This window comes from Miniopterus schreibersii (genome assembly GCF_964146895.1).
Source record: "Miniopterus schreibersii genome assembly, chromosome: 15".
NCBI classification, from domain to species: domain Eukaryota; kingdom Metazoa; phylum Chordata; class Mammalia; order Chiroptera; family Miniopteridae; genus Miniopterus; species Miniopterus schreibersii.
This window is the reverse complement of record NC_138115.1, coordinates 21,149,464-21,161,655: the sequence shown is the minus strand read 5'-3', so window position 1 is coordinate 21,161,655 and position 12,192 is coordinate 21,149,464. Positions and strand designations below refer to the sequence as shown.

At 38.2% G+C, this 12,192-nt stretch overlaps 1 protein-coding gene across 1 annotated transcript in view; it reads right to left on the bottom strand.

The window, feature by feature from the left end:
• The window catches only part of FANCD2 (FA complementation group D2), a 58,104-nt gene that overhangs the window by 22,241 nt on the left and 23,671 nt on the right, over positions 1 to 12,192 (bottom strand). Inside the window, exons 18-28 of the mRNA XM_081159655.1 lie at positions 11,037 to 11,147; positions 6,952 to 7,061; positions 5,365 to 5,425; positions 4,626 to 4,745; positions 4,161 to 4,234; positions 3,724 to 3,870; positions 3,145 to 3,245; positions 2,607 to 2,722; positions 1,456 to 1,564; positions 654 to 764; positions 279 to 391 (exon numbers count right to left, since the gene is read on the bottom strand). Coding sequence (XP_081015781.1) covers positions 279 to 391; positions 654 to 764; positions 1,456 to 1,564; positions 2,607 to 2,722; positions 3,145 to 3,245; positions 3,724 to 3,870; positions 4,161 to 4,234; positions 4,626 to 4,745; positions 5,365 to 5,425; positions 6,952 to 7,061; positions 11,037 to 11,147 — 1,173 coding nt within the window. The remainder of the gene's footprint in view (positions 1 to 278; positions 392 to 653; positions 765 to 1,455; positions 1,565 to 2,606; positions 2,723 to 3,144; positions 3,246 to 3,723; positions 3,871 to 4,160; positions 4,235 to 4,625; positions 4,746 to 5,364; positions 5,426 to 6,951; positions 7,062 to 11,036; positions 11,148 to 12,192) is intronic.

The window sequence follows — 12,192 nt, the reverse complement described above, 5'->3', positions numbered from 1 at the left end:
GACTCCCATCATTGATGTTTCTCTCTCTCTCTCTCTCCCTCTCCTTTTCCCTCTCTGAAATCAATAAAGACATATTAAAAAAAAAAAAAGCAGCAAGAGCTCTTGGAGATAACAATGGAAGAAAAATGGTCGCACTCATTGCTATCACTGAGCCTGGCTTAAAAGCTAAGTTCTCCTTTCTCTAATTTTTTTTCTGTTAAATGCAGACAATAAAGCTGGCCCTCTGTTAATCCCACTGGGCTGTTACACATCTTCATGGATATGCACCATTCCAATACCTTTTCCAGCTGGCCTCTATTAGATGGTGTAGGGTCGCATTCTGAACCATCTTCCTTTGAAAGTGTGTCATGGGAGGATGTTTTGTTGCCACCTGCTTTTCGTTTCCTTCCTCCTTATGTTTCAAAAAGAGAAAATTGACCCAAGGAATCAATAATCACATTTGCTAAATATCACTGCTTTTAGAAAACAACCTGCTAAAGACTCCCTAGAGGCAGAGGAGGTAATTTTATAACCCCAAACTACAGTTCATTATAAAAGCCAAAGAAAGGGTTCAATTACATAATCTCTCCAGTACTGATGCCTTGATGCATATAACCTCTTCTTAGGTCAATTCAACGTGGCTCATATGAAGACAGTAAGATATAAGAACATACCTGTAATTCCTTGTTTTTTAATTTTTGCTGAAAAAGCAGCACTGGCATGAGGTGTTACATCTAAAGTTTCTAAGTCAAAGGTTCCAAGAGGAGGAATACAGTCTGGGATGACTGAAACAGATAGCAGGCAGAAGATCAATATATAACAACCATATACCATCGTTAGACTGGGAATGTTAATCACCCAATTGGCTAAAAACTAGTTTCTGGAACTACCACACATGGCTGACTTCCTATAAGATGCATTCAAGTCATCTGACATTAACTGTTTGGGCATAGGAAAATGGCCAGGGATAACTTATAGGAAAATCATATTAAATGATTTTGATTAAGATAAAACTATTCTAAATAATGATATAAAATACACAAGCAGATAAGGACAAAATAAATTAGCTTACATTGATAAAGATATTAATATTTGGTCACACAACAGTTGCTTTTACACGCAATTATTTAGGTGAGGGCTTGACGGAAGCTCCATGTTTTCCCCAGAGAATCAAGCTAGCACTTTAAAAAGACAAGTTTACTTAATGGTCACAGGTATTATGAGCTTTCAGCCTTACTCCTCATTCATAATTATGTTCAGAAGTCAAAGGGCACTGCAAGTTTGACTTCTAAAAAATCAAAGTAGCTTTACAAAAGTGTAACCAATGTTTATACTTTCTTAAGAAGCAAAAGCTCTTGGAGGTAACAATGGAAGCAAAATGGATACACTCACTGCTATCATTGAGCCTGGCTTAAAAGCTAAGTTCTTTATCTCCTCACTACTGTCCAAGTAGGGCTATCAGGATACTTCCCTTACCTGCCAAGTACTTTTCCAGGATTCCCTGCAGGTCTACAATGTGCTTTAACCGGGTGAGCACCTTCCCCTTCATCTCAGGTGACGGTTCCCGGCAAAAGGCATTTACAACCTGCGAAAGTACAAATTATATTCTCATACTTTAAAGTGTTCAGATTTTAACCTTGCTCATCCAGAGCTAAAAGATGCCATTCTGCGGCAGAATCTGAGTTTAGTATGTAACGCACAAAAAGTGTTCTCAGCAAGGTGCCGTAGAGGAAAAAGCCCTGCGCCAATACAGAACACCTGACTTTTAATCCAAGTTCTATTTATTATAAGTTAAATTACAAGGCGGAATAGCACAGTGGTCAGAGAGCATACACTTTGGTGAAACAAGTCTTATTCTGCTACTTACGAGTTGTGTGACCCTGGACAAGTCTTTAACCTTTCTGAGCCATTATTTATTCAACTACCTATAGTTGAGACTGCAGTTGTTGTATGAATTAAATAGTGTAAATTAAAAAATGAGCCCAGCATTTTGCACTGTAGAGTGCTTCATAAATTTTAATGGCTGAACTCTCTGTACCTGCAATTCCATATGTGTAAAAAGAAGATGATACTCTTTCTTGTCTATGTCATAACATAATTGTGAGGATAAGAAGATCTAATTCAAGTAAATAAACATTCTCAGGGATAATATGCATGAGAAAGGAGGTGTGATATAGATGTAAGATGTTACCCTCATTTTCATCATTTCATTTTCCTTATGTTTCATATTACTGTGCATTTCATTAAGGACAAATATGTTCTAAAGGAAGGGGGAAACTCATTCAATTGATCTCACTGATTTGAAACATTAGGTGTGTACTTAAGCAAGGATGAACAGTATTTTTTCACAAAAGGAGAAGGTGACATTATTCCAGGCAGAAGTAAAAATACTATGAAAAGGTTTGGAGGTAGTAAAGCATAGGCAACATTAAGTGAATTCTAGTATTTTTATTTGGCTGCATCAGAAGGTACATACAATTAGGGAGGAGTGGGACATACAGCCAGGGAAGTACATGAGTTAGTGTGTGGTAGACTTTTTAGGGAGTCTCGTGGGAACGAAGAAAATAGTTCTGTTTTGAAAGAAAATACAGATAGATAATAGGTGAAATGTTCTAATAACTGCTCACCTCTCGGAACCAGTTGAGAGTAAGATATATGAGCGAACACATGAATGAATGTTCTTTAACAGACATGGACTCCAGCCTCTCTCCAGGTTCCAGGTCAGTGAGCAATATAGGACAATCTAAAAGAGAAGACAGATATTTTATTCACTTTGGTTCAAGTCAACAAAACCTGGATGCTGCCCTTGGAGCTAGCTATCCATCTATGTAGTTTCTCCTGTAACTTGTATGTGAAGATCAAGCTTTGGTAAGTACCAAAATACTTCTATATTAGCAGCAGTCAACAAATATAATTAAGAAGTCTTTGCAACAATTATAGGGGCAAAGACCAGAAATGAATATGGAACTATGATAACAACTGATTTGTTAACATGTTGGGATTCTGTATGTATTATTCTGTCTTTGGAACTCTATTATTACTGCTATACTATTCTGTGAAATTAGAAAATTTCTCCCCCACACGCCATGTACTGGTCTGTCCCTTTCCTAAGTTTACCAAAGAAAGGCCACAGAGAGGAAAGGATCTGGTAAGTTTGTCCTATACCTAACAAACCATCAATCTCCTCCAAGTTTCCATCATGTTGTTTCTCCACACAAAGTCTCAGTAACCGGAAATAGGGAGCCAGGCACAATGGTGACACCAATCTGGGAAGGAAAAATTCATTTCTATACCACAATTTATAGGCATATTAGTCCACATTTATGAGAAGCCCAACCTTATAATTAAGGAGTTTTGCCCAAAATAACTGTCTACTTTTAAAAACATATGACAAGGAACTTAATGGATGCACAGCAAATAAATAATGAGCTGAACTGGAGGAAGGCAGAGGTGAGTAGAATGAATATCCATATATTAGGAAGGAGTGAGAATGGCAGAGGTAGACAACTATATCCATGGGAGGGAAACAAAAACAGCCTCACAGAAACCTGCTGGCTGTCATGAGGCAATGCAAATTCCAACCAAAAGGTCCAAGAAGAAAACAAAGATTGTGCCCCACTCTCCCTAACCCATCTTGGGAGAAACCCTTTTCAATTAAGTTTCCCACAGACTGAAAGAACTGTGGAATTCCCTGTGAACATTCAAAACATCAGTAGAGGTTTTAGAAAAGAAAAGTGTACTGACTTATGGTCTGATTCCTGTGAAGTTCTTCTACCCTCATCTTCTGCAAAGTCCCAAGAGAACAACAGTGGCAGGAGGTTGATGGCGATCCCATCATGACTACTGTATTCTTCGAGTCCATAGAGAGCTTTCACAGGAAATGGATAGTCACTGTGGAGAGAAACCAGAATCTGATGCCCCAATTCAAGGGTATGCTAGTCTATATGGGAAACCACTAGAACAAACCAATCACCTTATTATGAGGAGAAATGAAAAACAGGAGAAAGAACAATTGGGGAACCTTTTTGCAGTTCTGGAGCTGGGAGTGCTGGGTTTGGTTTGAGAGAAGTTGTGGGAATGGGCTAGATTTAGCTGAGGTCAAGGGCATTCTGAGGTCTGTACCAGCTATTGACCTAATTTCTTCAACAGTACAATCAAGTCAGGGAGTAAACAGTACTTACCCTTTTGGAATAGCACACAAGTCCACCACAAAGGCATCTTGGAAATCATTAAAGATGGTCTGCCCAATCCATTCCTTCAGGAAACAAACAAAAAACACCATGCAGCCCACGGTGTACTTGCTGTAGAGCCCTAGATAAACTATTGACCTTTCTAAGCCTCAATTTCCTCATTTCTAAAAAGGAAATAACAGTAATACATACCTCATTATTATAAAGTAGAAAAGACATAATGCATGAAAAGTGCTTAACACAGTGCCTGGCACTGTGTTAAAAGATAGATGGTGACTATCAGCATCACCGTCAATGTTATCAACACCACATCCTTACTATTATGTGAAGAAGGCCTCAGAGGAGAGGCCTGGGGCAGGGTGAGTCAGAACAGCCTTCCCACTTAGAGGGATTGAAGAATATGTAGTAAAGCAGCCCTCACGCTTTGTTGCTTTAAGAAAAGGTATTTGGCCTTACCAGGACTTTTGGAGCCAGCTTTACTATTTGAATCATGTTGGCAAATTCATCATAATACAGAACAGAGGCCTGAGGAGACTGCTTACTGCAGGAATGAACCAACTGCAACAAGGAGGTCACCTGGAGCCACCAAAGAGAAAGAATAGTTCAGCCCTTGGGCTGCCAATGCTTCCCTAAAACCATTTGCCCCACATAGTATAGGTTTTTCCCTTTCCAATTTCACTGGCAAAGCGCTTATTGCCTCTCACCTAAGGATTTCCTGAGCATCCAGACCAGTCTCTTTCCAATCTCATCTCTTTTTCAATCTATCAGACACATGCAGCCATTAATTTTTCTAAAGCAAAGCTTGGATTATGCCATTTCCAGGCTAAAAAACCCTTAAGGACTACCTCTGTATAAATTAAATAAAAATGTCTCGATTCACATTCAAGGTCCTGTTTTCTATCTCCAAAATAGCTTTCTCTCCAACTCTCCAATTACATTGACTATACTCTGGTCAATCTGCTATTCTTCAAACATGGCCCACCTTTCTCACTCTCTAGGAATTTACAATTTAATTAGGGAGAGTAGACAGAGAAATAAACACAAAGCAGTAGATTCTAAGTGGCACAAATCACAAAAAGCTATGAGTTCTGGAAAACATACATTGAAAAAAGCAGCACTTTCTCGTAAACTGACAGTGACCAGAATCAATTCCTCAATTACTCATGAACATATTCAACTACATTACAAGAATTACCTGTGTGTACTGTTCGTTGCTCAGGTCTGCTTTCCCTTGGGTCAAACTTAAAGATCTACTTCTAAAAAGAAGAAATTTTAGCTTTCTTTTTGTAATATTTTGTAACAACTGGCAATTAAGTTTAAGAATCTTGCCTTCCCTGGGATGAGGGTGAACATAAAAGTGCATGAAGGCACAGAGGAGTATTTATTTAGGTCATACAAAATGTGGATTAGAACAAACAATAGCTATCTTAGTTTTTTTTTTAAGGGCACACTAAAACTAGTAATAATCATAAGAGTAAGCACTAAGCATTGTTCTAACCATTTAACGCTCTCAACAACTCTAAAAAGTAAATACCATTATCTTTATTTCACAGATGTGAGAATACATAGGTACAGAGAGATAAAGCAATTTGCCTGAGATCATTCAGCTAATAAAAAATGGCGCTAGTGCACGGCTGGGCATGGCTCAGCGGTTGAACATCGATTTAGGATCCAGGAGATCGAGGTTAGAGTCCCGGTCAGGGCACATGCCCAGGTTGCGGGCTCCATCCCCAGTTGGGGGCATGCAGGAGGCAGCCGATCAATGATTCTCTCATCATTGGTGTTTCTAGGTCTCTCTCTACCTCTTTTCTTCTCTCTGAATTCAATAAAGATATATATTTTTTAAAAAAAGCTATAATTAAAAAAAATAAATAAAAATGGAGCTAGTATTTTACCCCAGGCAAACAGTATGGCTCCAGAAAATGAACTCTTGAATAGTACACTATACAGCCTCTACAGATTACTAATGGCTGATTCTAAGGATGTCTCCTGAGGTCCCTGGAATTCCTGACAAATCATTTCCAAGGAACATGAACTGAACTCCAATGTCATTTTGCAGTGGCAATGTCTTCTCATGCTCCAAATCAAATGTTTCTTTAGATGCTACAATTGTGGCATCAAAGTGCAAGGAGGAAAAAATTCACAGAAGACTTTGTGTAAAACATAATGTCTCAGACAGGAATAACAAAGCAATAAAGAAACCTATACTGTCTAGTGCCTAGAAAAAGTAGAAACAGAAAAATGCATCCCAGGAGAATCAGGTTTCCCCTTTTGTAGAAACATTTCTAGAACTTTATTTCTTGGCAATCCATAGTTTTTAATCGTCAGATTGCAATGACTATGATCACAATTCTGTAAAAATTATATGTGATATATACAGTCAAAATTGGAAAGGAGCCCAGCCAGGTGTGGCTCAGTAGTTGAGCATCAACCTATGATCCAGGAGATCACAGTTCGATTGCTGGTTGGGGCCCATGCCCGGGTTGTGGGCTCGATCCCCAGTGGGGGGCTTGCAAAAGGCAGCTGATCAATGACTCTTTTATTATTGATGTTTCTATCTCTCTCCCTCTCCCTTCCTCTCTCTGAAGGAATAAAGATATATTAAAAAAAAAAAAAAATTGGAAAGGAACATGGAAAAGTAACTAACATTTGCTTACTTCTCTTATTATGGTTTTAGTATCTGCTGTTATAATGATGTGTACACAATGTAATACTTTATTTTGTAAAGCAGCAACTTGATTAACTGACCTTGAGCGACAGAAGTCAGAATTTCTATGCCTACCTGTCTGCTGCCATGATGCCAGCCATGGTGATAGCACCAATAATACCAATGAGTTTGTACTTGAATATGGTGCTAGACAGCTGCTTCCGTACTACCAGATGCATGTCATCCTGCAAGGAGACAATGATACAGGAAAGAAGAAGATGCTGGAATGGTACAGCCAGAGCCTATAGATATCAGAGCCAAAGAACCTAGAATACCAAGGGTTCTCAAGTCACTTCATCTCTCTGAGTCTCAATTTTTTTCATCTATAAAATGAGATAGCCTTTGAAAGGATCAGAGACAAATTATGAAAATTCCTAGAACAGTGCCTGGCACATGGTAGACATTCAATAACAACAGCTATTATTGTTACTGTTGGATAATTGCTCAATAAGCATATATGAATTATCATAATGTTGTTTACTGCTCAGCTAAAATAATGAAATAGAAAAAAATAATTAGGAATAAATTTAACCAAGGAGGCAAAGACTTGTATGTTAAAAACTACAAAATATTGCTGAAAGAAATTAAAGAACTACTAAATAAATGGAAAGATATCCCATGTTTATGGATTAGAAAACTTAACGCTGCTAAGATAATACCACTCAAAGTAATATGCACATTCAACATAATCCTTATTAAAATCCCAATAGCATTTTTTGCAGAAGTAGAAAAACCCATACTAAAATTCATATGGGATTTCAAGGAACCCAAACAGCCAAAATGATCTTGAAAAAGAACAAATCTGGGGGCTCACACTTTCCAATTTCAAAATTAGTACAAAGCTACAATAGTCACAACAGTGTGCTACTAACATAAGGGACACATATAGACCAATGACTAGAATCCAGAAATCAACCCTCACATAGATGGTCAATTGATTTTTCCCAAAAGTGCCAAAACCATTCAATGGAGAAAAGATAGCCTTTTCAAGATGTTGAAAAAACTTGATACCCACAATCAAAAAATGAAATTGGCCCGGCTGGTATGGCTTAGTGGTTGAGTGCTAACCCACGAACCAAGAGGTCACCAGTTTGATTCCCGGTCAGGGCACATGCCCAGGTTGTGGGTTTGATCCCCAGTAGGAGGCATGCAGGAGGCAGCCGATCAATGTTGTTTCTCTCTCATTGATGTTTCTGTCTCTCTATTCCTCTCCCTTTCTCTTTCTTTCTAAAAATCAGTAAAAATTATTTTTACAAAATGAAAATAAACCCTTACCTTATATCATATACGAAAATTAACTCAAAGTGAATTAATGATCTAAGTTTATGAGCCAAAAATATAAAATTCTTGGAAGAAAACATAAGGAAAAATCTTTTTAACTATTTTTTTAACTTTTTTTTTTTTTGAGAGAGAGGGGGGAAGGGAGAGGAGGAGGAGATAGAGAAACACTGATGTGAGAAAAACATCAGTCGGTTGCCTCCTGCACATACCCTGACTGGGGATCGAAACTGCAACTTGGGCATGTGCCCTGACTGGGAATTGAACCAGTGACCTTTTGGTGCATGGCACAACGCTCAACCAACTGAGCCACTTCAGCCAGGTTAACATAGGGGAAAATCTTCATGACTTTGGATCTGGCAATGTTTTACTTAACTATGACACCAAAAACACAGGCAACAACAACAAAAAAATAAAGTTGACTTCATCAAAACTGTATCAAAGGGCACTATCAAGAGTGAAAAGACAATCCATAGAATGGGAGGAAACATTTGTAAATCATATATCTGATAAGGAATTAATATGCATAATATATAAAGAATTACTACATAAAAAATAATATAAAAACACCCATTTAAAAAGTGAGCAAAGGATGTGAACAGATGTTTTCCCAAAGAAGATATACAAATGACCAATAAACACATAAGATGTTCGTCATTAGGGAAATGCAAATCAAAACAACAGTGAGATACCACTTCACACTCAGTAGGATGGTTACAATTTAAATATGAAAAATAAGTGTTGGTGAGGATGTGGATAAACTGGAACCCTCAAATATTCATAGGAACATAAATGGTTCCGTCACTGTGGAAAATAGTTTGGTGGTTCCTCAAAACGTTAAACATAATCACCATATGATTCAGCAAATCCATTCCTAGATATATACACAAAAGAACTGAAAATAGGGACTCAGTGAGTGACCTATATACTTATGTTCCTAGTATCATTCACAATAGCGAAAAGGTGGAAAAAGCCCAGTGTCCACGAACAAATGAATGGATAGCCCGGCCAGGTGTGGCTCAGTGGTTGAGCGTCAACCTGGGATCCAGGAGATAGGGGTTCGATTCCTAGTCAGGGCACATGCCTGGGTTGCGGGCTCGATCCCCAGTCGGGGGCGTGCAGGAGGCAGCCGATCAATGACTCTCTCATCATTGATGTTTCTATCTCTCTCTCCCTCTCCTTTCCTCTCTCTGAAATCAATAAAGATATATTAAAAAAAAAAAAGAATGGATAAACTAAATGTAGTGTATATATTAATACACATAAAATGGACTTTTATTCAGCCATAAAAAGAGATGAAGTTCTATATACTTCAACATGGATGAACCTTGAACATATTATGCCAAGTGAAATAAGCCAGATACAAAAAGACAATTATTGTACAACTCTATTTAAATGAGGTACCTAGAATAGGCAAATTCAGAGACAGAAAGTAGATTAGAGGTTACCAGAGGCTGGAGGGAAGGGAAATGGGAAATTACTGCTTAACAGGTACATAATTTCTGTTTGGGATGATGAAAAAATTCTGAGTATAGATTGTGAACGTACTTAATGCCACTGAATTGTGCACGTAAAAATTATTAAAACAGTAAAATTTATGTTACGTATATTTTACCACAATTAAAAAATAAAATAATGGCATAGCTCTAAATTAATGATGTGAAGCAATCTCCAAAATGTACTGCTACATGAAAAACTCAGGATGTAGAACAAGAGGGTAAGGAGTGGAATATAGGTAAATATAAATTTGTAAATGCTCAGAACATCTCAAAAAGCTATAAACTAATAACAGTGACTATCTTTAGAGAGCTAGATGTTTAGAGGACTGAGAGAAGGGGAGACTTATTTTTCACTACCTTTCTACACCTTTCGAATTTTGTACATATTACCTAGCCAATTTATTTATTTGAATTACTGCCACAGGGTGGCACCAAAGATACAAAAGAGCCATGTGTTAAGATTCCAACCTAATCTCCTCTTATTTTAGTCCTTTGCCTGGCTTTTTCTTTTTCTTTTCTGTTAATCCTCACAGGAGGATATTTTTCCACTGATTCTAGAGAGAGTGGAAGGGAGTGGGGGAGGGGGAGAGAGAGGACAGAGAAACATTGATGTGAGAGCGCCACATCAATTAGTTGCCCCCTATACGCGCCCCAACCAGGGGCAGGGAACCTGCAAACCAGGTAAGTGGCCTTAACTGGAAATTAGCCAGTGACCCTTTGGTGCACAGGCCTATGCTCTAACCACTGAGTCATGCCAGCCAGGGCTGCCTGGCTTTTTCAATGAATGGGGTTCACAAAAGAAAGCAAGCCCAGATGATGTAGAATTCTCTGTGCCCCCTAGGCACTCAGCACAGAATATGAATGACTTTTCTTACTCATTTTCATAGTTAGTTGATTACAGACCCATTTCCCTGCAGAAGGGCTAAAATACCTAACATCTCAGTGCTTGGCACACAGTAGGCACCTGTTTGTGGTACAAAAAGAATAAACAAATGCTGGGACTATGATTATGTTCTCTATTTCTACTATTACACAGGCTAGATTGATTTTTTTTTACAGTAAATTTCAATTAAAGAGGTTTTAGAGCCTGGCTGGTGTGGCCAAAAGGTTGAGCATCGACCTATGATCCAGATTATGGTTCTATTCCCCATCAGGGCACATGCCTGGGTTGTGGGCTTGATCCCCAGTAGGGGGCATGCAGGAGGCAGCTGATCAATGATTCTCTCATCACTGATGTTTCTATCTCTCTCCTCCCTTTCTCTCTCTGAAATCAATAAAGACATATTTTAAAAAAAGAAAAAAAAAAAACCTTAAAGATTTAAAAAATAATAATTTTAAAAAATAAAGAGGTTTAAGATTCTTTCTCAACACACTGCCTCTTACCTGGATGTGACTGCTACCTTCATGCTGTTTGCTAAATGCCAGTGTGCTGAGAATGTAGAAGAGTTTTCGTATTTGCCGAGGGGACATTTTATCTAGATAATCCAAAATGCCCTGTGAGAAAAAAAATGCCAATGATATGGTTAGCAACTAACATTTTTTCCCTTCAAATAAAAAAAAAAAATTGAATCCTTACAAGGGGCATACACAGATAGCCAGGCACTTATCTGTGCACTAAAGGTCAGGTTCTTTCAAGCTATGCTAAGAGCCCAGAGGGCAGACATTCTGCTTAGTCATCCTAACATACCTCCTCATTCTCCCCATTCTTTTTCTCTACCCTTACCTATTTCTTAGTGAAAACAATATTCTGCCAAAAGTAATGTCTCTGACCTTATTCCTTATCATCTTAGCTTCTATTTCATAAATTATTCACTCTGAAGAGTCACAAGGAAACTGCTTACTTTTTTACCTTGGGCAAAACCTCAGCTTTCTCATCCCTAATATGGGGCTATCATGGCCAATACAGTTATCTTTCAAAGCCCAGACTTAATTATGGCAGTTTCCTCATAAAAATCTGGAATAGATTCCTATTGTCTATAAGATAAAGTTGAAACTCTTCGCATGGGATTTCAGACCCTTCATAATCTGGCCTTGTTCTGTGTCTTCCAAGCCTCACTCCCACCACTTCTCACCATATATTCTATTTGCCAACCATACTAGTCTGCTTGTCCTCTCAGGCACACCATGGACTTGGGTGTCAATCTGCTCCTGTTCAAACTGTCCTGTGCCTACATGCACTTTCCCTCCTTTCCCTTATCAAATGATCCCCATCCTTCAAGAATCACTCAAATGTTACCTCTTCTTTGAAAACTTCCCCAAGGTCAAATTAATTATTCCTGCTCGGGTGTATCTACAGCACTTTATCTTTATTAGAGAATTCATGTATTTATAATGACTTACTTATGTATCTTACTTTCTAACATCAAAGGCAAGGACTGACTTTTGTATCCACAGACCAAAAATAGAGCCTAGCACATAGTTCAGCATTAAAAAAATATTTGCTGCATGAATTAATACATAGATGAGTTATTTTTTTCTATTATCTGCCCATCACCTCACCTCCTTCTTACCCCCTCCTACCAATTATAGTGCTCAATAT